Here is a 25,996-nt window from a genome sequence, read left to right on the forward strand (position 1 = left end):
ATAAAATTGGTTTTCAGTCAAGAAAGTGTTAATAACGATCACAGAACTGTTGAATGAAACTGTTACATTATTTCCATTTCTTTGCATAAATAGGTTCCTTTGAACAGCAAATCATGCTGATGATCAAAACTGCTTTCAAAAAACAGTGCTTTCTAAGGATTACTTAACTTTCCCCAAGTATGATCTAGGCTTTAGAGATTTGATTTAGTGCTAAATAAGAATGTTTAATTTCTAACCAACCAAGGGAGGACTCTCAGAGAATAAAATTGTTCCTGTGAGTCATCATTACTAGATATAGCAGATTTTTGATGAAGCAAAAGGTTTCCTGGGGCTATTGTAGGCAAAGCAGTAACTTTCCTTCTTTGAAGACCATTTAAAATGCACAGAAACCAGTACCCAGAGGAAGCACATTACACTGCACATGCAAATCTGTAGAGTATTAGCTGAGGAAATGGGAACTCTTATTTTACACCTGTCTAATCCAGACCATTTCTTTTACACTACATGAGTGTATATATATGGTGTGGCATTAACATATGGCATTTTCAACATTCTGTGCTGCACAGCCCTTACTGATAGAATTCAAGATATTGTAATATGCCTATACATGACTGTGTTTCTATTTTGTGTAATATGCCTATAAATGACTGTGTTTCTATTTTGTGATAGGAAGGACAATCAAGGAAGCACTCAGTCATAAAACAGTATCTTCATATTCTGGAGATTAATAGTGAGTCTGTTTATGTTTATTTTTAATTATTTTTAGTTGCTTTCTTAAAAGAACGTAGAAGATGTCTAAAGCTAACAGAAATCAATGGAAAGACTTCCTCGCACACTGTGAGGTTTGTGTCTTTATTGATCACTGAAAAGCATCAGGCTGATAACCACAGCAAACATAAACTTCTCTGTTCATGAGCTAGCATGGTACCAGCTGTAACAGTGTCACAATACCCTGGCTGTATATTCTACATTCAGTCCTAAAAACATCTCCTTAATGGACTATCTGCGCTATTGCCACATATTGATGATGACGTGGCATGATACTATGCACTGGTGCCAGTTTAGGGAAAGTGAACTTTTAGCCAGTAAGAATTACTATGTTGTAATGCATGCCAATGTGGCTAAGATATACTTAGAAAATGAGCACTGTGAGCAGATAAGATATCAAAAGCATGTCTAAGGAGGCAGCTATTTGGCTTGAAGGCATTTTCCTACATCACATTATCCTTTGTCTGAAAGCTGGAGTTATGTTACACCAGGTAACCAGCTGCTTTGATTTAACCTAATAAAGTCAATTCAATCTCCTCAGCCTAATGTTTCTATGACTTTCCGTAATAACTGCAGTATGATCAGTTTGGATCAGCAAAACTGATAAGTGCTAATAAGGCTCTTCTGTGGCTGAACCACCACATTATTCATTCCTCAACTTGTCTTCTGGTGGAGCTGCTTCTTTCCTGTCAGCTCATATTGAATTATTTTGTACAGGCTAAACAAGCAGCCCTGCACTTTTCAGAGACCTTGGAGAAACAAGCCTGATTGATTACTACCACTCTGTTTCCATTCCAAAAACAGCTTGAAGAAGGACTGAAGTGGACGTATGAGTCCACAGTCATGAACATCTCAGGTACATCTGTGCTGAAACATACTTTTTTTCTTCTCTTTTTTTCACAAACATGGAGTGACAAAACTATACTATACATACTATATTTTGTATATTTAGCACCTGCTAGAGTAAATAGGTGCAGCTCCCGAAGCTTGCTTACAGAGCTAGTTGTCAAATAATTAAGTAGCAAATAGGATGATCTACTCAGCGCTGCTTCAGCTTTGACTGTGCTATACCTTTTGTCTTCTATCCAGGTCAGTATGCACTTCTCCCTTGCTAGATATTTAAAAATGTGCTATAAATAACCATCTTTGATTGATTCACTGTACTACTGAGGTCTTCTAAAAAGTACTGCATTTTGAAATGTCTCTGTTTCTTCTCTAGTCAAGTAATCACTAATACCCTACATCACACTTCAACGTTCTTTTCTGACTTTGACAGCTCAACACGACACAGTTGTACTTACCCTTCTCCCATTTTCCTATTGGCATGTTTAAATCAGATGTTGAGAGTTCTCAAAATTATCTTGCTTGGAATTTTTAATTTCGCATTGGCCTTAACTCCCAGGTCTTTTTTTAGCTTTTTCTATACTGTACTTGCCCTGCTTCAGAGCTCAGCCTTGCCGCTCAGTCCTCAACGCCCACTTGCACAAACAGCTGTCTTAACATAACTTCCTCAGATACTTTTGAAACAAGTTGTGATCTTATCTAGTTATGCAAATGGCCTCTCACAGCAAATAGCTTAATCCTGAACTTCTCTCAGAAATCCTTTCTTTAGTATATTTCATTTAATATATCCATCCTGACTTACAGAATATATTCTGTACACCAGGAATATTGCTGAAGAACCTCCTTAAATTCTGTCTTCTCAGAGATCAAATCAATGTGAATGTTTTATTCTAGAGCCAAGGTTTGCAGGCAAGTAATACCTTCTATTAGACTAACTGATATAATTGGAAAAACATGTTTTACGTTGGCATTTCTTATTGCTTGAAAAAAAAATGGTGTTAAATTATTCATGCCAGGCCTTTTTTCTCCTCCCAAGTTTGCCCTTCAGCAAGTGTTCTAAAGCTACTTCCTTTAGCAAAGGAAACATGCTTCTAGGTAGACTAGAAATGTCAAAAAGGGCTTTTCTTGTGTCCCTTAGTCTCCCAAAGATATGTAGAGACAGAGAAATTACCATCAGCCCACCTTGTCTTTAACAAAGCATTAGAAATTATAAGTAGCTGAATTCTCCTATTGAACAGTTACAGAACTTTGCTACTTAGCTTCAGGAAACATCTAGACAGTGACATCTTTGTGCTCACTTTCCCCAGTACTTCAACTGGAAAAGCAAAACTACAATTCCATCTGGGTTTACAGCAACATACTGGGAACCAACTGATTATCAAATTTACCTAGATTTGTTTCTGAGAATGAATTTTTGCTGAATTTTAAATGTCAACATTTACTTACAATGACCATCTGTCACTTTCTGTCTCTGGCAAGAATCCAATTCAAACAATAAAAAGAGAGGAGTTTTTCCTAGAAATGGGACCTACCTTTTCATCAGGCTTGACACATCTCAAAGTATATATAAAGGGCAAAGTGTAGGTGTTTCCCTCTACCACAGAAACACACAAAATGCTACTGCTCTCCTCTTTTTGAAAGCTTTGAACGTTTGGAAATACCATCAGGATTAGAGATTCACAAAAGGAAGAATTCTTTTTCAGCTTCTGAGATGATGACATCTCAGTAAGAATCAACAACAATCTGTTCACCAATAAAAAAAAAAAGTATTAGGGTTTACAGGGACTTGCTGCTTCCTTTAAACCACAGCACTTCATAGCTTCAACCCTTTTGAAAGGGTTTTCCCTTCAACAGAAGCTCCAGTACAGAAAAGCTTATACAAACTACCAGTGAATATCACCAGTGTACCTAAGGGAGACTACCTTTTGCCTTTGCTACGCCAGTTTAAAATGAAAGTTGTCTTAAGTCCTATGTCTTTTGGGAATACATTAGTAAGTATAATATTTTTTCCTATTGTATCAATTACTTTAATTCTTACATAGAACTTTGCTTAAACCAGGCAGAAATACAATAAGTGAGGTGATGGGTCAATATATTTTTTGAAGAAAAGTGTTTCTCTATTCCAATGTCTCCTGGTGCACTTGATAATTCCAACCTTTCTTTGATGGGACTGACTTATCCCACATCTAAGCACTATAAAAGATGAGTCCCTCTGCTTCAGAGTCCCACAGCCAAGCCTACTGCTGCTCCACAAATCAAAAAGCTCAAACTGATATTTGTCGTGGTAATGCATCTCCCTAGCCTGGCCACAGCAGTTTGCTCATCATTTGAAGAAACATTTTATTTCTGTTTAAAAAGGGAGCAACCCTCTTTCTCCATCAGTTAAAGATGTCTTTACAGTAGAAAGAGGAAGCCTCCATAGAGATCATGTCTTCATGGAAAGCCCAACCTGAACATGCCTGGTTTTGAGAACATCAAGCAAATGGCTGAAGCTTCTCCTTCAAGATGTGAGTTGACTAATGGATTTAAAGGCAGTGAAGGAGGAATTTTAGGTAATAAGACAGTGGCTAAGTTCAGACTAAAGAGGTAACACAATTCTAGCTGCCTTTTTTTGCTTTCATTCTCTATTTTTAAAAGCACTGCCATAATTTTTTATATGCTAGTGTCTGTCAAACTGAAGCATCTAGAAGGCTGAAGCTTTCACAGCCAATTTGCCATGCACTTGCCAGTTGTTTCATGCTGACAGAAAAAAAATATTCCCACAATTAAACTCCTATCATTGTTTCTTCTCTTCCCCTATGATTTACTGAGATGATGGTAATGCCTGCAGCTGCCAATAGGCCTACTGCAAACTGAAAATCCATTTAGGACAGGAGGTAAGCAAACTTATATATATAGTACCATAAAATCCCTGGAAAGTGTGGCTTTCCTTGCTCTGATGCTGGTTTAGCCCTAACTGTACGGAAAATATCTCCACAATTTCACTGTTGTCTGAGCAAAGTATTATTCATGAAAGTACAGTCTGGGTGGAAACACAGGATCACCCGATTCCCCAGTCCATAACCTATACTTGCAACCTTGTTCCTATTCCTGTCCCTACATCCCTCTTGGCAGCAAGCTCACAAGCGCAATGTAAGCCAACAAAACTGGTGAGGAAATCTCTCAGCCCAGCTGCTGTCCTATAGTCTCTTCTCCACAAACCAATTGATCTCTCTCTGCGGGATTAGGTGCTGGAGATGCATGGATGGACGGTATTTTGGAGTCCTTGTCCACTGGCATGGTGATATTCCCATGGGGAATTGGGTCTGGGAGTCTGACAGGGATGCTGAAAGAGGGGGAAGAATGCAAGGCTACCCAAAGTGAGGTGCAGCTCCTGTCAGCTAGGGACAGCTTAGCCTTCTCCCACACAACAACTACAGGGCAGGATCAGGCACGGTTATCTGAGTGAGCAACTCCCCTTACTAGAGCTTCTTTTCCTACAGCCCTGCTCTGGGCAATGCTAAGACACAGGTGCAGCCCTGTGAGTACAGCTGTTTCATGGAAGCAGTGTTACTCTTTAGGAGGAACAAAGGCACTGGTGCCAAAAGCTGTAATCCAAAGAGATGCTCACCAGCAGTTAGGAACAATGACATAAATATTCAACAATGTTAACCCATCAATTTTCCTATTGAGCTGAGATGGAAGTCTCTGCCTCTAAACTGTCTTGGAATTTCTCAACTTCAGTGAGCACATTGAGAAAAGGGTTGGAAAAGCTGCGTAAACATCTAAAAAATCTTTAAGGCTTAGAAATTTTTGGTGATTCTGAGCTCTGATATAGCCCTAAAACAAAGGTAAAAAAACAAGGAAAAACATTAAATTGTAAGATCTGTGAGTTTTTTCTTGAAGGTGATTTGTGATATTTTAATACTCCCAATATTACATATGCTGTATACCAATAGGCCTGACTGGTGTATGGTCTAATTTAATTAGTTAACTAAGGCAAAAACGTAGTTTTGGAGGAAGGAACTGGACAGACTGGTAGGCTAATCTATGTTATCCTGGTGGCTCAAATGTTGCCTCCTGGATATTTCTTGTGCAAAACAGATTTGCAGTTTAAAATGCAGATTATAAGGATTACTTGGACAACTTTCCAAAGCAGTTGGAGGTGTGTGAGAAAGAGCAATGGACAAATCAGACTAGCTCAAGCTCCTGGAGCTATAAGATGGATGCCATTTTTGAGGCACCTCATGATCTATTTTCTAAAGGTGTTAACCTCTCAGAATGGCATGGTAGGAGCTAAGAGCCTGGGCATGCTCAGCGCATGTTTGAAAGACCCTTTCTGCTGCCAGAAATTATTGTTTCCTCTTCCCTTCAATTCTGCCTATGAGACCACAGTAGGGAAAACAGTGGAGGTGGAAACATAACTGTCCTATATGCAAAAATCAGACTCCATGGCAACAGTTAGACTGCTCTAGCATTAATTTGTCATTCAATGAAATCTTTCATTTATTTCATCAGTTTTGCTTTAATTACAACCAGCCTACACGTATTTAAGGTTTACTGCCTTTCTGCAAAGTGGGAAGAATAATACCTTAATTCATTTTAGTAGACACACTAAACTGAGATGACCCAAGCTAAAAGAAGTCCTGAACAGTAACAGAGAAAAGGCCTCAGTGCCAACAGACTGAAAACCAATTACAGCCCCTCCAGAATATATCCACACAGACTCTACATACTGAATTCATGTTTTTATTTTAATTAAAATTATTATCACATAAAAATATGATTTCAATCACTTCCATCTTCCTTTTGCAGAAACAGAAAAGAATCAAGCCTATATTGGTTTTCTCAGTGTCTGAAAAAAAAGTGTAATGGAAATTACAAAGGCCTGCATTACATCATAATCTTTAAGAAAAAGATTGTGCAATTACTCATTATCAAAACAAAAACTTACCCCACACGGCCATGAAAACAGCAAAAAAGACAGTAGCTCCATTGTCAAAAAGGTGGGTTACCTAAGGGATATAGTAATAGTATGATCAATGTGTGGTAGGGTTTTATTCTCTATTTTGACCTAATAGAATAAACGTGATCATGAGTGTAGCTGTCCTGTACTGACAACCTTGAGGATCCTTCCCTTGACATGTGAAATGCACCACCCATTGACAGGACTGTCTGCCAGCCTGGCCAGGGTATGACCGAAAGCTTTCATTTTAAGGAGCCATGTACAAAGGATGGATCATAAGATAAAGGTTGATGCCAAGGACACCGTAGCACGTGCATCTAGGACATGACCTCTGGGACTGCTGACTCTCTAAGTGCAAATTACATTCTAAAGTTTTACAACCCAAACAAGTGTTTTACAACCCAAACTAAGTCTTGGTAAAAGGCAATGAATGTTAATATTAGCTGAAGTTATCTGTCCTTTCAAGATTTTATCTGCCCAAGATCACTAAAGACAAATGCAAAGGCAAAATGAATGCTTTTACAAGGAAAGCATTTCTAATTGCATAGTTTAAAAATGTACCTTGGCATAAACGCAGCTGTCTGACAACCTCATGAAGGGACAGTATTTATCACATATAGGACACATTATGATATCTGTAGCTTGGCAGACTTCTTTACTGGAAAAATAGAAAAGATAAAAATCAGTAGCTTGATGCACAATGAAGTCTTAGAATGGATTGATAAGTTTCACTAACAGCTACTTGTTGAACAGTACTGGTTCTGTAACTGAAGCCAAGATCTTCATAACTGCATGTGTATAATTAATGTTTTTTGACTATCTAAGACTTCAGAGTATACAGTCCTAACTGCAGAGGCCAGCTCTTCATGGCTAGCCTAGCAGTATCTCTTTACCATTTCCAGCTTCTTCTTAAGTCAGAAGTGGCCTTTTGTAAGAAGAGTGGGCATGACTGCAGATGAAGTTAAGTTTGACTTATTCTTGTCATTTGTCTCAAGAACGTAGAGATGCTGCACTCAGCAGAAGGTCCCAGGGGTTCTTCATCTGAAGAATGCCTCCCTGTGGTGGATCTTTGGAAAAGGCCTTAAAGACAGTAAAAAATGTCCCACTCTTCTGCTGGTCTGTTACTATGGTAATGAAAGAGTTCTACTTTTTCCCTACTTCATGCTGAGTTGCCAGCAACATCAGGAACTGGAGCTGGGCAAGAAACATTGCCTTTCATCCCAGTTCCAGAGCACAAAACAAGGGAACCTCGATACCGGGTAGCTTATGAGAAACAAGCACGGTCTTTTCCTGAGTTTTTATTCAACAGTTCAAAATGAAATAATTAACAATTCATATGAAGATCTCTTAAATTATTCATAATAACCCACTACTGTAATTTCCCTTATAAAAGTGCCCACGTTACCTGACTTGGCAGTGGTTCAAAGTGGTGACTCCATACAAAAAGACAAATAATCCAATGAAGGCAGCTGGGAAGAGCATCCCCGTGTACCAGCCTAACCAGGCAAAGTACAACCCAATTTTCTCACCAAAGTACCGCCTGTTACAAAACACAACACAATGAAGTTACCTGCTAATTAGAATAAATCTGCTTAATCTTGCTTGTTAATAGAAAGTAAATATTTATATCATATCTGAAGAGTAGATTAGAGAGCAGAGTCTGAATCCCCAAACAAAAAAGCCTGCAGCTTGGCTTATAGATCCACACTGAAAGACCTGCCTTAGGAAAGAACTTAGAAAAAAAATATTAAAAATTCACAACCCGAGTTTATAGAGAGATGAATGGAGACTTCAGAAGTAAACACTGAGTTCATGTTAAAAAGCAAGTTCTTTGTGTCTGGGAAACTGATGGCTCTCTTTGCCTTTTGGATGTATAACTGTACTTCCCAAGAAATTGCACTGAAATTAATTTAGTCACTAAAACTGGTGTAACCGCAAAAATTATTTGGGCCCAAATTATTTCTAAGGAATTAGCTAACAGAAGTTATTCTCCAGTCCAATTTATTTTCATTTGATTATTTCTTTTCTTAGCTTAGTTCATGCAAAATTAATCTCATGATTCTGCCATAGAGGAAAAGAAAATAAAGTGCAAGTGAGATCCAGCAATATCTTTATGCATCATCTTGCACTGATTTGAGGAAAGTAGTCTGAATTAATCCTGACTTGTTAGCTATATTGCTTAAAAACTAACTGCAAAGTGGCCAGGAAGCTCCTATTTGCTAAATATTCATTAACTTTCTTCCTCCTCCTAAACACAACCAAACCTTTATTTATGTGTTAAAGAATACATCAAACACACAAAAAACCCTGCTGAACTTACCAGCATAAGAACAGGCTCATGCATTGCCTTGTATTTGATGGTCTTGTACACAGTAGGATGTTGATTAGATTAGGATGCTTCACAAATCAATATGAAATTATCATGATTACAATGAATATTTTAGTAATTATTTGCAAGATTAGTTTTAAAGAATGAGGTAAGATGATATTCTTGCATTTCAGACTTTACAGAAAACTTAAGCTTGATATCAACTGAATTTGAGAATAGCTGCTGTTGAAAACCCACTTTTACATTAACGATGCAATTTCTGATCTGTCCAGAGACAAAGAACGCAGAAAGACAGCACTGCTGGCTCCTTTATGCTACCAGAAAACATCTTTGGTTAACCTTTCACAGTGAGGAGGAAAGGACCCATGATGGGCTCTAGGGCTGGAGGCAGTGGAGAAGAGAAAGAAAAGCTTGGTCTGGAATGGACAAAATCATCAGTTTTCAAATGAAAATTAAAAATTTCCAGTGTGAGCAATATGTGTCTGGGCTGAGCTCATGCTCTGTTGAATGATACTGACCTACACTATTATCATTTGAGTTCACCAGTTCTGTATGAGAAGCCAGATCACATGGTTTTTGTTTTTCTGACATTCAACAGAAACTCAGATTTACGGGATAAAGAGGTGATAAGCTAACAGTAACATACTCAGCTCTGACAAGGACAACAGGTATGGTTGTAAAAAGACACACTGGAAAATGCTTTCTGAGCTCTCACTTTAGAGTGTTAGTGAACCCTTTGGCCTAGTTATTTTCCTGACACCTAGGATGTCAAACTGTGCCTGCTCCACTGAAAAGGCAGGCTCACATTTCAAGATTACTCCCACTGAATGTTTATGATCTCTTTTTTCTTCCATATACATAGCTCAAATTAGTGAAGTAAACCTAACATCAAGAGTTTTTATTTCATTCTCTACATTCAAGGATGAATGCTTCCTTGTTCCACCGCCCAACTCAAAAGACATTAATGACAAACTTCATCTCCTATCCTGCTGGACCTTTCCTTCTAAATGGCGCAAATCATAGTACTCTTTTTTGATCTAGAGATCAAGCAGCTTCATCATAAATGAAGGACCAAGCAAAGTTCAGTGTCTGCATAAAGAAGAATGGACATGATGGGGAGGAACCCAAATCTCTGCAATGTAAGGAAAAGGGATTTGAGGACATTTGTGAGTTGCCCTTTGCTTCACAACTGGTATTCTACAGTCTGTACTACTGTAATTTGCACCAGGATCAAGTTAATATTTAATTTCTTATGAACCCATAGCATATTTTTTCTGTAAACCTCTGCTCAGAAGAAATATGAACAGTGTGCTCATGGGCTGAGTGCTACAGGAACAAACTATGGCTGTAACAAGGTCATTGGAGACCTTCCTAGTTGCCATGTTCACAGCAGTTCCACATTAATTCTAATCCATAATTGAGTTAGCCTGGACCATCTTGACCCTCAGGAGACAAAGGTGGTTGAGAGATACCTTTGCCACTCATTCCATTGAAGTTGCACCAAAGACAAAAACAAGCTCTGTTTCTTCTCTGTCACTACATACAGAACAGAAATCTCATACAGCTCTCCAAAGTGGTGGCAGTTCTTTTACCTTCATGCTGGTGCTTTAGCTAGAAATCAGTAATGTATGTGAAGAATTCTAGGGTGCATCACTGTGCATTATTTATACCCAATTTTAACCTGTTATCACTTTGCTCTTTGAAAGCCTCTTTGAAATTTTCCAACACTAGTAAACATTTGCATTTTTGTTAACTTTGTTAACTTATTACCATCCAATTTTTCAGATGGTTAATAAGAATAGGAAAAAATGATTTGTTTCTTTGATTGTTCTTCTACAGAACATTTCCTCCACAGCTAACCTAAAAAGCAGACATAACCCCCCAAGCACCTAATAGAATAATTCATCTCTCCTATCCTCATATATGCTGTACCTTTCCAATAATAATAAAAAAATAAATTGAGCTTCTCAATTTTATGCTAGCCCATCACCTACCTTAATGATGAACTGTCTCTCCCCTCATACCCTTCCAATGGTAAAACTATCACTGACTCAACTGGGCCAAGATTTCAATCTCAGTGTTTATCAATAAGGCACATTTTTGAAAACTATTAAGCCACAAAAATTTCAGACTATTCTGTGTTTAACAACCTTCATTATAGAATCTTTTGCTTTCAGGATGCCTACAAGGAAGTCATGGAACTAAAACACGGGCAGGTTTAGATTCAAGCTAAGAACATACCTATCCTCATTAATCCTTTTGCAGGTTAGAATGAAATCCTGTGCAGAACTTTTTACATCACAGAAACAAGTTGTGAGGGAGCTAGGGCTTTCCAACAGGTGTTTTGATCACATGAAGATCTCATGTTACGGCAGCAGGTTGAAAGGGAGTTGTCAGCTTACAAACAAGTCATTTAATGTAAATATGGAGTTAAATGCAAATTACTTGGGTATTAGCTTTGTCTTGAGGTTCATTTAGGTAAGTTTACCATCACTTTATAAATACATTTTCCCCTCCCTTTTTCTTCTGTAAATAACATGCACAAGCAGCAGGAGGAGCAATTTGTGCACAGCTTAGAGGACAGCAGCAGCGATCCAAAGTGCTCAGGAATCACTGCAACTGTTTCCATTGATTTAGGTTGTCCCAGAGCATATAAATGTAAGTCCTGCCTCTTTCCAATTGCTATCAATTCTAAGGATCTTAAATTATTCCTGTAAAGTGACTATGGATACTAGATTCTAACAAAAGTGTAATTAAAATCATGATACCACATCTGCTGATTAATAATACTGACTTTGCAAATGTGCCAAGTCTGTGCCTTCATACTGCCATGTTTCAAAGCAGAGTGAAAGCAGGATCATGCAATTTCTCTCAAATTACTTTTCCCCATTTATTTCTAGTGACTAGTACCTCCGTAACAGCCAGCTGATGAGATTAAATGAAATCTGGGAGGCACCAGACTGACAGCGTGAGAGATCTAAGGCCTCTTTTAACAGCTAACGGAAAAATAGAACAGCACTAAAGTATAAACAATTTCTCTTCCTATTGTGGCAACTTGACTTTAAGGTGGAAATATCATATCTGTTAATGAGATAATTTACCTAGTGTACTCCTTAGGCTTTCTAAAGCATATAAAAAAGGGGAATGCCAGCTAGCAGCTGTAAATTCTGATCCAGTGTCTGTGGAAGAACTAACATCCATCCATTCCTTTAGTACGGATGGCAAGACTACTCCCTTCAAGCACACCCCACATAGCTGTTCACATGGGAAAAAAATGAAAAAGTTGCTCCTGCTGCAGACCTGGTACTAAAAAAATCTTCTGTTTAAAGTCTGCACGTTGAGATACTTCTGAGTGAAATGAACAACAGGTCTTGCTGGTGTTGACGGCTCTTCAAGGAAAAATCTCCAGCTCACCAGACGTGTGAGCTGCTGAGAGTGGCAGTAGACGCAGAATATTCAGCAGGAGCTAAGGAAATGCGAGGGATCTAGCACCTGTGAAGTGAGAAGAAAAAGGCATTCCCTCCCCTTTCCTGTCACCCCTCTTTCAGTGAATTCATTGCAGCCACGGCTGCAATCCAGGCAGCAAACAGCAGGCTACTGAGACTCACGTTGCTGTCAATGCCCAGGGAGCCTCACAGCTCCCCCTGCCCCCTCCCTTTGGGTAAACGCCTATTCTGGACCACCACAGGTGCAGGACACCACGACCTCAGCCAGGGAGACTGCTATTTTGATTGCTGCTTTTGTTTTATAAAATGACTGTGTAAAAATCTGTGGATGTCACTGCCTGATGAAAAACTAAAGCATCTTACAAAATCTTAAACAGCAAACTCAGGCTACTCAAGCAGGCTGCTACCAAGATCCAGAGCAATTACGTCTAACTTCACTCATTCTGCTATTTATTTGCATGCTTAAAAAATCTTCCAGATGTGAACCAACTAAACCCCAGATATTGGCGCAACAGAACTTTCACAAACAAGAAATATTGATGAAGAACAAGAGCCTTGACCACTACGGACAAATGATTAAAAAACACTGTTGAGATAAGTTGTTTATCCTGTCACATTAATATCTTACTGCAAAATTAAACATAAAAAAATCAGTATAACTTTTGGCTCCTTTGCAAATGAGCAATTTCCATAGTGTAATTTGACACAAATTCTGCAGTTCTGTACAGGCCAGCGGATTAAAAAAGAAATAAGAAGCTTTCAGGATTAAGTTATGAGGTTCAAATACTTTAATTTGTTTTCTAAAGCATTTTAAAGATTCTATGACTCAGTAAAATTTTTTAATTACAGTTCTCTGTGAACTTTTTATCCATGGAAATTGAACATCTCCTATTTAATGAAATGGGGAGGTTTTATATGGCCTTAGTCAATAACACTGTCCATCACCAGGGCCACCCTCTACAAGTCTTTCATCGGGAAACAATTTTGAGAATCTATAAAAACAAAGGTTTCTGTCAGTTACAGGACTTATAAAGGGGGAAATTAATATGCTGGACCAATTGCATGCTCTGTATGACCCCTCCCAATGGCCAGTATCTTAATATTTTCTATGACCTCCATACATCTTAAGACTTTATTAATAGGCCCTTGTAGCTTCATATGCCTCTCTTCAAGTAGAAAAAGCCCATCAATGCCCAATAATACTTCTGCCAACATGACCAGTAAAGGCTATGGCTCTCTCTATATGCATAAAAAAATATGTAATCCTCAGCGCATGCAAGCCTATTTGAAAATATATTTAAAAAGGCTATAAGAATTTGGAGTCACTTTTAGGCTTTCTCAGTGTTTCTTCTTTGCAGGCTACTTCCAAGAAGAATACAAATCCAGGCTGTGGTGATGTAGCTGGACTGGGTTTAAGAGAGATGGTACTGGAGAGACTTCTACCCACCTACCGCTATTGCTGCTGAACTCAATAGCACACTTTTAAACTCTACTCTGTACCATGTTCCTTCCATGGCTGCTTTTTAGTAGAAAAGAAGTTCTAGTCAGTAAGAGCCTGTTTTTCACCAAACCATGCTCTGAGGAGGAAGAACTACTTCAGTGGACAGTCATGCAACCAAGTCTTTCCAGCCTCCACAGATTTCTCTTTCTTTTTTTTGTTCTCTTAAATATTCTGCAAACCCTTCATTGGAAATCATGGTGCCAAGGAGTTCTAGATGGAAACTTTCTTCACTTTCAACTCCTCCTACAGTGGCATCAACGAATTCCCATGACCTCAGGATCACTTATTAAAAACAATATAATTCAACTGAGCTTTTCATGTTTTGTTTGTTTGTTATTTTTATTTTTATTTTTATAAGAGATAAGTTATGCTCAAAGCACCTATAATGGGACATACTAACAGCGGGAAAGTCTTACCTCACGAGATCCAGTGGTTGGTATTTATACCACACTCCCCAGGAAGCCCAGCACTCATAGAGCAGGTGTCTGTGGTTTTCTGCCCCATGGGTTCTTATTGAATTCTTACTTCTGTAACTTCCCTACAACACAAATCTGGATATTAATGAACAGCAGCAGCAAAAAAGAATATCTAAGAAATCTCTTGCACTAGTAGTATGGATAACACAAGTTATGCAAACTCCATCCTTGTGCTCCGAAAGCTAAATATGACATTAAAAGGAGAATTTCCTCTGACCTCAGTAAGATTTGAGATTATTCTTCCTAAGAAATTTATGATAAATGGTGTTCAACTCAAAGGCTATAAACTGGAGAATCTTGAAGAGAAAACCACAGCATGATAATTTTTCCTGTGAAAACATACTGATTTATCAAACCCAAATACTTTTTACAGAGCAGATCCAAACCAACACTCTCATCTCTTTTTGCAAGAAAGAAAATTCCAAAAAAAAAGGCGTTACTAAATGGGATGGATGTCAGAGCCAGACACAGAATGCAAGAGGGTAATAACATTAATAAGATTGAGAATAAATGATTACACAACTAAGAATTTTTGTGGGAAATGTCTGTTCAAAAAGAAAAAAAACTGAGAAAAATACCTCATGAAGAGGAAACGCAGCTTCATAGGAGCCATTACTGAGCAATCGATTCAGACCTAAGAATCAAAAGCATCCAATTATTTACCAATAGGACAGGAAAAACTTCTAAGTGAAAAAAGCAAAACACATTTTCATAATAAGCTGGCTAAATGAAGCTTGAAGCCCAATGACAGTAAAAGATAAATGTAGAAAAGTTAATCTTTTATAAATTTTGATGAACTAATATATAATACAAGCAAAGATTTGTTCATATATTAATTATCTTTTATCATTTATTATGTCAGACGTTTAAAGTTTCATTTGCCAAATCCATCTTTAGAGTAACTGGTGAAATCAAGACCTTACAGCAGGGCTGAAGTTTGACTCCATAAATTGTAGTCTAAGGAAGCCATTTAGATGAAAGGCTGTTTTTCCTGGGAGCCAAAAACTTCAGGGAAGATCTTTGTATTTTTGAACTGCAGGCCAGTAAAGCAACTGGAACTCTTAATATGACAGCAACATTGTAAAACATGTTCAGTTTATGTCTTATAAAGTCTGCTGGACTAAGAACAGGAAAAAGACAGGCTGCAGTAGTATAAGACCAGAAAATACATTTGAACCTGAGCCAAAAGGACTGCTATTTGGCACAAAAAAAGTAATCGTACACCCCACTTGGTCAGGCCTTGTCCCTCTTTAATGGGAACCTTGAAAGAAATAACGAATGATTGCTGAGATGCGGGCACTTGTCACTTGGAAAGTCACCAAAATAGGACTGAACAACTATCAGGCAATGCAAAACTAAATACTGGTACTAACAGCCTGAAGGCATTTGGGCCGCACTGACTGAGAGGCAGAGTCCTGATTCCTTTCCTAATTCACAAGGGAACGATAGCAACAAGAACACAGCAATGAGAAGTACCAATTCAACACAGATAGCACTTTCAGAGATTGCATTAGTATCTGCTTGCAGAATATGCTTTCTCCCAGAGTCTCTGGCAGAAAACCAAAACCTGTACAGATCTTTGCTCTGCCCAGTCATCAGCCCATACTTGTGTTCATGATAGGTACAACACAAGTAGATATATGAGGGAGTCTGGGCTCTTGAGGAAGGCAGGGACTGCTAGTGTGTGTACTAGATGCAATGTCTGCAAGCATGCATGAATTCTTCCCTTTCTTCTCTCCCCTTTGCTCAGAGTCATTCTCAGAGCTATTACAGCCTTCATTCCAGGAAACGAAGAAGACACAAGTTCTGGGATGTTTCTCTACAGCTTGAGGAAGGACAGGGTTTCAACAGCAAGGAAATTAAGTGGGCTGCAGAGTTTTATGGGGATTGCCTCTCTGTGATGCCCCAGTCTCTATCTGGTACTCAAGCAGTATGTCCTTCATCACAAGACAGAAGATGGCCAATGTTTTTTACTCCATCTCTCTTCTGCCACTGCCTGCTCTCCTAGATCTACATATGTGCCTTTCCAAAGGTCCACTCCAACCTCTATCTGAAAGTGACGCCACTGTTATGTGTGACATCCTTTTGACTTACAGTAGCTACAGAGATGCAGAACCTTCCATCTCCCTTAGGGGTGGAGAGGTATTTAGGGAGAAGCACTACAGACTGAGATGTACAGAATCACAAATCTTGCTATCCTTTCAAAGACATTTTTATGAAGGAATAAAAGCTTTTCTGCATGATTCTATCTGTTTCTCCAGAGCTCTTAATCCATAAATATTTCTTGCTTAAGTCATTCTCTTTCCTTGCAGAAGTGATAAATCCCATGTGGTGACATATGTGCCTGTGGAAACAGCCTGATATTACAAGGAAATGATAAGGTCTTTCAGGCAAAACCCCTACAAACGCAGTGGGTGAGATGTAAACAGATCAAAACTGAAGTGATTAAAAATGAAGCAGAAGAGTCTGTTATAAGTTCAGGCAGACTTCTCTTTTTTTTTTTCCGGTGGGAAAAGCACATTGCTCAGCACTTACCAATTTTATTTTTTCCTTCTTCATATTTCACTCTTTGTAAGATATGGTGTACAATTCTACTTCTTGTAGCATTATTGAAGAAAGTTTCTTTGTTGTGTATGATGAAGCTATATAAAAATACAAACAAAAAACATCTCAGAAATATACAGTAGCATGTTGAAAGCAGACACTGAGTTCCATTACATTCTATAGCGCACTAAAAATCTCCACTATGTGAGCAAGTGCAAGGAAGATTAAAGGACACCAGATTAAATGAGACAATGTCAGTAACAGTATTCATTCCCTAACAAAGAATTACATGGAGAAGTGTGAAGAAATATCAAAGATACTTAAGCATTCATTATGTTAAGCATTGCTTTTAGATAATTCACTGAAAACTACAAAGTACTTGCACAAAAATTCGCAAAATAGTATGATTTATAGGTGCAGCTATAGAAATTTACATTTGATTTCTATTTCGGGCTTCTTTATCATGCTTTACATTAAGAGTCAAATGGAAAAATCTACTTTGGAAACCTCCCTTACTGCAAATCAAATACTATGTTAAAAATGAAAAATATTATTTCCTCCTATGTTTGGTCCTGGAATTTAAAGTAGAGTAGAAAATTAGCTTTTGGAAGCTACATAGAGTTACACATGAATGTAGCTTTAATAGCTTAGCCAGAATAGTGATGAGTCCAGGAAATTTAAAAATTAAAAAGCCACAGAATATGTTGTATTGATTGCATTGGTTGGCACAGTATATTTTAAACAGATTTTTTTAATCCCAATATACATACTCAAAGCAAAGAAGATATTTTAGCCTATCACCATAATTACTGGAAAAAGGCAAAATAATTAAGTGTTTGGAGATATTGTTTTAACTTGTCAATTAAATACTGCTAAAGAATTCTTACAGTGGCTTGAGGTGTGTAGTGCTTCAGAATAGACTCAGAAATCATACATGGCTTTGCAGCTTCTGTCATTTGTAAATACAGGCAAGAAGTCCAACCTCTAGACTTTGGGGAATCCATATGCTCCCTCTTTATTATCAAAATTCTCTGCTGAATTTTCCATACAAGACAATCTGTAAGTTTTTTATGTTTGGCTTCAAAGGCAATTCCCAAAGCAGAGGTATAAAAGACAAGTTGCTCCAAGAGCACCATAGTTAATGAAACCTGTTATTTAGAGGTTACTATCTCATGTCTCTTTTCCTACTCCACCCCAGATACTTACAGGTCATTTGTGTGTCCACAAGATAATCAATACTGTACTTCCTGCTTCCTCCACATCCCTACTAATCCCAAAGTCCTACATGTTCTACAGCATCCTACAGCATCCTACAGTGAAGGTGATTTGATTTATTCATATTGGCTACTGACCACTAAGTGTGTGCGAATTTAACAACGGACTGCTACCAAACAGCATAGAACATCTGTGTGCACTGGCCACTGCCTTTTCTGTATAGACACAGTTTTGAGCCACTATTTCATTTCAAGCTGTTGATACTTATAAAGTAAGACTCTGCTTATCTCCGAGACAGCTACATCTGTACCAAATTTATTTGAAAGGGTTCAGTATGCAAAATAATAACTAGAAGGATTTTGATAAGGAAATACTGTCATCATACAAGTCTTAATGCTTAATCAGATAAAAAGCCAACCTAAACTCTGAAGCAGACAGAATAGCATTATTTCCAGCTGAAGATGGAGCTCTGTATTAGCTGTTTTAGTATAGGCTGTTTTAGTGGCAGCACAAACAAATTAAAAGAAAGACAGTAGTAAGCCAGAAACTAACAGTTAGTGGTTTTCCCACTTTGTTTCATTTTCTTTTAATGTCTGACTTTTGTCACCAAGATCTCACCCCCCAGACTGCACTGAATGTTAAAGAACTGTGAAGATAACTTATGAAATCAAAACACCACAGTAATTTTTCATTCTGACTTAGCTATGAGTTCCTGTAGGAATCAACTGAAAAATGAATCACCTTATCTAGGAAACTAGTAACATTGATCCAGCTAGCACCAATAATGTGAATCTATTTTCCTTGTCATATAAAGTTATTTTTTCCACTTGTTATCATGGCTATGTTGTATTGCAACTACAAGCAATTATTTCAAAACTTTTCTAAACAAGTTTTTCTGGATTCAGTTACTTCTATTTTCATGAGCCAGGAATGAAAAAAGGGCAAAAAATCAAACACTATGTGATCTTATTAAAAAAAACTACCTGTTTAAAACAAGCACTTTTGTCATTTGCATTCATTTGTAAATTTAGCAATTGTGTTATAGCTTTTGATTTCACATGTCCAAGAAGGAATAATCATGTGTCTGTGATGCAGATGTCAACACCTCAGTATAATAACTGCCAGAACAAGCTAAAACAGTCCTAAAAACACATGTATAAGTGCTGCAGAAGTTCTGCCCTGCCTAGCCTTGTGCCAGCAATACATCTGATGGCAGGAGGGGGAGAGGAGAAGGAGAATTCATCATGACTAGAGCAGGCCAAAGACATGTTCTTCAGTGTTTTCCAACATTATTCATGGAGACATGGATGCAGAAGAGGTGCTACAGCTCACCAAAAAGGAGTTTTGGGATGTAATTGCATATGCAAAAGTTAAAAAGAATTCTCACCTATTTTTTAATATAAAAATCACAGGGTTTAAGTCAAATACTTAGATAATTTCTGTGAAAGTGTCTGTAGAGTAGCCCCAGAAAGAACAGTATCACCATAACCAGGGGGGAAGGGATATCTGGCACAGGAAACAAGAACAGGCAGACATGAGTGGGAGGCATTGAATGGTTGAGAATATCTCAAGCACTTGTAACTATGTGTTACAACATCCCACTTGAATGTTGACATAAATTAGGAAAATGCCAGGAAGGTTTAAGTTTATGTCAAAAATCACAGGAATTGCTCTTGTCAGGTAAGGATCACGCACTTCAGTGTAGGACTTCCTTTTTTAACACTACCCTTCTCTCCTATTCTTTATGGGCATTTCTTTCCCCAAAACATTTGTGCTCTTTTCAGATAGTCTTCTTTCAGAGTGTGGGTGGTAAATCCATATGCCTAGAATAGCCATCAAGGCTATTTCATGGTCTCCAGCATCCAGTGAGGAATTCAGAGGAGAAAGACTTCCTCAGTCTATGGAGAATCTCACCCTTCAAATTTCAGTTCACAGGAGCCAGAGCCAAAGACACTTCCAAGCTGGTTGTAGATAAACATTTATCAGACATTACTGAGGTATAAACTACATAAGGCAGAGACTTTCTAGAGAGGTTTTAATCCTTGTTGCTTTCAGATGGAAGTTTCCTCACCTGTTCTGTTTCTGTTGTCCTCGTTAGAATTTCAATACGTAAAACGGTTTGAATAGTCATAAGAGCAAAGAATTTGTTTCTAGGCTTAGTAAGAGTTTTGTTCACTGATGGTTTTGATCACTTTGTCACCTCATTTGTAAGTTAAAAAATGAGTAAGGGTTAACACACTATTATTTTTATTACCCATGAAGTTAATGTATAGTAGATAATAAAGCCAGTGACTTGCTTCACAACAGCTGTAACCACTGGCCTGGTCCTGTGAGTCTTTACTAAAAAGGAAAATCAAAATGAAAATAATGAGAGCACTTCTGACAGGAAAGGTTCCAGAGTTGATTCTTAATTAATGCCCTGTTTAAAAATGTCATTGTAGAAATATTGCTCTTACATTCATGCTGTAAGTGACATGAAGAGTCAGTGAAGGTTAATTGTTTTGAAATTCTATTTGTAGCTTTCTTAATTAGACTCTGAACTGGAGATTTCAAACTATCTTTCCATGGATAACAAAGACACTCTAATGTGAATTCAGCTAAGAACAAACTAGCGATGAATTCCTGTTCATACACTCTCCTTGGTAATTTAGCAGGCTGTACAAACCCGTCAGAGGTAAATTCAGCTCTTGAATCTTTGCCTAACACCCATTTGAAAAAAAAAAAAAAGTGTTACTTCTCAGTTTATTTTATTTTTTTTTTTTTTTAAGGAGCAAGAAAAGGCAGGGAAAGGCTATTTTCTGCTCTACTGGTAAGACATACAGTCTAAAAGCTGAACACCCATGGCCTAGTTGCGAAGCCGCAAAGTAAGGATGCATGCATGTACACATGAATGTCCATCTTTACTCCACAAGATCTCCATACAATGAAACATTTGATGTCTTTGAGAAACCTGGTCTAGCAAAAGGTGTCTCTGCCTGTGGCAGAGGGGTTCAAACTAGATGATCTTTAAGGTTCCTTTCAACCTTAACCATTCTATGATTTTGTCTGATATTCACCATGTTAAAAGGTATGTTCCAAGCAAATCCCAGTTGCTGGAAGCAGCACCAACTAAAAGCACAGGTGTTATGGGAAGTAGTAAACAGTATAATGAGAAGTATATTCTTTAGTACAGGAAAAACGTTCAACACTGCACTCCCAGGTAAACCAGTAGCAGTAGGTAGCTGTTGTTGGCTGAAGCAATAGCAAGTTTTTACCTCATTTAACATCCAAGAAAATTATCAGCTGTAGTAGCTTCAACAAGATGAGCCTGCAGCATTCCAGTGTAAATATCACAGCGCATCCCTGTAGCTTATTTGAAAATGGGTGTATAATTATCACTATTTTCATTTTGCCTGACTTTTAAGGCTGCAGCTGACTTTTTTGTTCATCTTAAAGACAATGTTTATTAATGGTTAAAGGATTTTTCACATCATGTTTCTAAACCAGGATCACTTTGGTATGAAGAAAGTATTAGTGGCTTCACCTGTTTCAGATTTGGCACATCACATCCTCCAAACTGCTAAGTAAAACAGTCATGAAAATGCTGAATCTCTCCTCCGCCTTCCTCTACCCTTCCCCACCACTCTGCCACCCAAATCACTTGTTAGTTTAAATTGGTTCAGTCACAAATATTCATCTGAGATAGAACAAACTTTGTGTATTTTTCAGGGATGCTCTGTTTCATTCAGTTTTCAAGCCAACTAAAACTTCCAGAAACAAAGAGAATTTAAAACACTAGGGCATTTCCAAGTTTGGCTGCATAAAGATTTGTTTAGAGCATCAGAGCATTTAGAATCTGACAGAAGAACTGATTCTGTTTTCAAAAATTTGCAAATGTATATTTATCATACCATAGATGTATTTAAACACAAGCATGACCATTCTGGTTCAAAAAGAATAAGTGTCCACAGAGCCCTATGCCTCATCTCCAGTGGTAGCAGCTCCCTGACGCATACATGACCTTGGGGTAAAGCAGCTCAGAGGAATATGGGCACAGATAATTGTGTTAGGGATGGGATTTATTAAGGCCAGAATGAGCATCAGAGACAGCTTAAAATGTAACTCCACCCTGAGAGACACATATCTTAGATATCTGACAAAGATACAGAATGACATCCACATGTACAAGGAGACATCTTACAAATGAGAATAACTCCATTAACCTCTGGTATGCAGGGCATCTTTGTTTAATTAATCCAGATACTGTCCTAGTCCTCCTAATTGTGTAAATTTTTAATCTAATTTTCACTGAAGTAATAAATGTTTACTTTAAGTGGATTATTCAATTGTACATTGGACTAATATTTAACCAGAGAGTTTGTCACCTTTGGAAGAAAAAAAAACAGAAAAAAGAGGAGAAATAGCTCCTGATATGAAGTTTGAAATCTCTAAACAGCAATTAAAAGCATTTTCATAGCTAGTATACAGCTATCTGAGAAATTGCAACTAATTACTACTGTTCCTATTCCTAACTGACGAGCATCTCACTACATAAAATAACCAAGTAGTGGTAGGAAAATAACTAATTATCATCATTGTCTGATGGAAAACATTGTGAACTGTGTATTCTTGTAACTGATAATTTCCAGAAGAAATGCTTTGGCATAAATAAAGCCCTTCCCAAGCTGTGGCTGCAGAAGACAGATACTCCTCAGAAGTCTATCTTGAAAATTATCATTTTGCATTCCACACAATTCCAAAATATTGTGTGGAATGCAATGGCAGAGCTTTTTTCCTCCAAAAAGAGATTTCCTATCACTTAGGAAATAAAATGATTTTTGGTCTTCTCTTGTACTGATAATTTTGCAATATACCTATAAGGTATGCCATAATCTCTTTAAAAGAAAACCTGAAGTCAGGCTGTGAAAGTTACAGGCGCATCTAACAGACGTGCATTTCTTTGCCTGTTTTGGAAGGAGGGCAGATGCTTAGCTGTGCCTCTGAGAACAAATGTAGGTTTTTTTCTGAAAGCTAGGCTTTCTCCACATCTGGCCTTTTCCACCTGAATGGAAAAGAAAAATGCAAGAAAGAAAAAGACCATAAATATGGTCTACTACAGTTGCACATGCTCATTGTACATCAATATTTCAAAAATACTAATTCCTACTGACAAAAGGCCTGATCAGGCTTTGCTGGTTTTGGTCTTCACTATTTTCCTCCCCAAACTCTGTATTGTAAGTATTGTCAGTCATCTGTCTTTCCATGCTTTTCAAAGCAGCTATCATAAATGAAGACTGTACTCAGACCGTGTTACAAACATCAGGACCCTCCCTGTCCTGTGCATGTTCTGTCTGAACCAGTTTGGGCACAACTGTGTGATGGAAGCAGATGCAGAGCCACATCTAAATGCCCAAGAGCAGAGAAGAGACTGTCACTGTTATTCTAGCCTACAGGATGATGTTGAAGACAATGTGAACTCCACAAGTAACTGACCATGACAATTACATAGCCTCCACTGCCACTGCATTGTAATTGTGAAGGTTACTACACTTACCAGTGGGCAGAGGTGAAAGAGAAATCATCTTGTTAGTGATCTCAACTGGCACAAGTGATTCAGACAAATGAAGGTGCAAGTCACAGTAATTGATACATCAGTTAATATGTGTTGAGATAAAGGTAAATAAAAAAGTCCATTTCTACTCATACGTATATACACACATACTCCCCACGTGTTTGGGGATAGGTGAGTATCTTTACTAGTGGCTCATTATATAGAGGCTTTCAATAGAATGTTTATGTATTTCTTGGAAGAAGCTGCAATTTGCTCAAAGCAAGCAGTAATTTCTCCAAAATCGGTGAACCCCAACATAATACATTTCTGATACTAATAAAATGATTCTTTTAAACTCTACATTTCCAATTATTTAATACTTGCACTCCACAATCACAGATTAAAAGCACACACTAAAGATACTCATGAAATGTTCTGCTTACTAACACACCCTGAAATTCTTGAAACAATTAAAACACCTGCATGCAACTCACTAGATGAATATTGAACAAGTCATTATGTTTCAAAATTCTAGTGAAGCAGAGTAAAACAGCACAGCCAACAGGCTGGAGCACGACAGGAACACAGGAATCCTGTCAGAGCCAACACCTTTTGGGAGAAGGAGGGCAGCTCAGTCAGTATTTTAGCAGTCCCCACACAAAAGGAAATGAAGACTACAAAGAAAGCAAAAGAGAAAAAGTCAGGCCTGCTGGAGAGTACAGCTTTAAAGTCTACGGTGATGTAAAAGAAGTGCCAAACAACAGTGGGAATGTCAATTGAACTACCACAGCATTTAACAAACCCTTCCTGTCAGTTTGTCAATGCAAACATGAGCAAGGCAGAATGAAAAATTACTCTTGTTTGTATATGTTGATTCTCCTTGTGTGCTGTAAAGGAAGTTAATAGTTATTAACTGTTATTAAAAATACTAATCAGGAAGTTCCAATTTCTTAATTTTTTTATTATTACTGGTCTATTGTAAAGCTAATTTGCACCTACTTTTCGTCTTGCAGGGCACAATAACTGACCCACCTTTTAATTCAAGTATCAGAAGACTCTCTAGTCTGAACCTGTTGTCTATTCAGGGCACAGACATTAGTGGAGATAACCCTGGCTTGTTACTGGTGCTAGGAGCAGACTTCTACTGAATTTTCCCTGGAGATATGCACCTGGTTTTGGTTTTCTGCTGTATTTGGAAAAAAACTACTTATAGCAGAGGAGGTCTATTTCATTTCTATTTTAATTCATTCCTATTGCAGCTAATAAATCCAGTCCCGAAAACCTGTTCATTTAAAGCAAGGCATTTAAGAGCACTACATCAGCTTGGCTTCTCTCTGAATAAAATCACATATTTCAGATTTTTAGATTTTGAGCTGCCTATAATTCATTCTATGTCTTCTGTTAGCACCCTGATCACTGCTGCATATTCTTTGTGATTTTATTCTCAGTTAGTCAATGACTGTTTCCCGTATCACAAACATTGTAACTACCCATAAGGCATCCTCTTTCTCCAGAATTTAACAGCCTTGAAATTCAACATGGGATCTGAGAATCATTTGGGACTTTTTCTGTTTTGCATTTTCCAAGTTACTAAAGGCTTCTAGTTGTCAAATGATTTCTCTAGTGACATTGGTGCAACAGCAGTGATATTGGTATACTTGGACAAGTGTCACTGACAGGTCTTAACACTGGCATTTTGCAAGCAGTTTTGCTTCCCTAAAGGACAGTGAAAACTAAACAACAGTTTCTGCTTTCCTTAGAATTCTGTTTATTCTACAGTTGTAGCTAAGTATGAAATGCAGTATCAGATTTATTCCAGCCATCAGTGTTAGGACTAATTTTGATTATGCTAAAGTCATAGAAATGCTGAAAAAAGAAGTTTTAATCACATCTTTAAGAGACAAAGAACAACTCCAATACTGACCCAAAAATTAGCCATCTGGCTGCTTTAAGGATGTAATTGAAATTCTAGTGAATTAAAAGGAACTCTTCAATTGATTTCCTTTAGCTTTGAGCTGTACCTTTAATTATTAGAAATGTAGATGGACTTTATGCTCTCAGGACTCTGCCTCTCTCTTTTTGTGACAAAGCACTAATCTGAAGGCACTAAGATTTGAACTGATTTTTTCCAAGGTGAATCCAGAAGGATAAGCTTTCATTTTGTAACTAAGATATTATAAAACACTCACTGATGGATCCTTTGTTGACTGAATGGAGCAGTATAGCAGTCATTCTCCTCCAGATCGGGCAGTGTCTCCTTGTCCAGTTTCATTGGCTTTCTAGGTAACCATCCTCGAAACCTGCTTATTTGTTTCTCGATCCTGCAGCAGATGAAAAGCGTGAGCATTTGAGATTGTGTTTTTTCATTACATTACAGAGGGCTTACAAAGAACACATGC

The 25,996-nt window shown here is 37.8% G+C and overlaps 1 protein-coding gene across 4 annotated transcripts in view; it reads right to left on the bottom strand.

Moving 5' to 3' along the window:
- ANO4 (anoctamin 4) overlaps positions 1–25,996 on the bottom strand; it is a 192,809-nt gene that overhangs the window by 40,415 nt on the left and 126,398 nt on the right. For all 4 annotated transcript variants that reach the window (XM_061476375.1, XM_061476374.1, XM_061476377.1 and 1 more), the window contains 7 exons: positions 25,787–25,918; positions 16,844–16,950; positions 14,887–14,942; positions 14,249–14,370; positions 7,962–8,096; positions 7,118–7,214; positions 6,545–6,605 (listed from right to left, as the gene is read on the bottom strand). In XM_061476375.1, coding sequence (XP_061332359.1) covers positions 6,545–6,605; positions 7,118–7,214; positions 7,962–8,096; positions 14,249–14,370; positions 14,887–14,942; positions 16,844–16,950; positions 25,787–25,918 — 710 coding nt within the window. The remainder of the gene's footprint in view (positions 1–6,544; positions 6,606–7,117; positions 7,215–7,961; positions 8,097–14,248; positions 14,371–14,886; positions 14,943–16,843; positions 16,951–25,786; positions 25,919–25,996) is intronic.

This window comes from Pezoporus flaviventris, unplaced genomic scaffold (genome assembly GCF_033815535.1).
Source record: "Pezoporus flaviventris isolate CSIRO_AGI_PZ_B2104156 unplaced genomic scaffold, CSIRO_AGI_Pfla_v1 ptg000096l, whole genome shotgun sequence".
Classification (NCBI taxonomy): domain Eukaryota; kingdom Metazoa; phylum Chordata; class Aves; order Psittaciformes; family Psittacidae; genus Pezoporus; species Pezoporus flaviventris.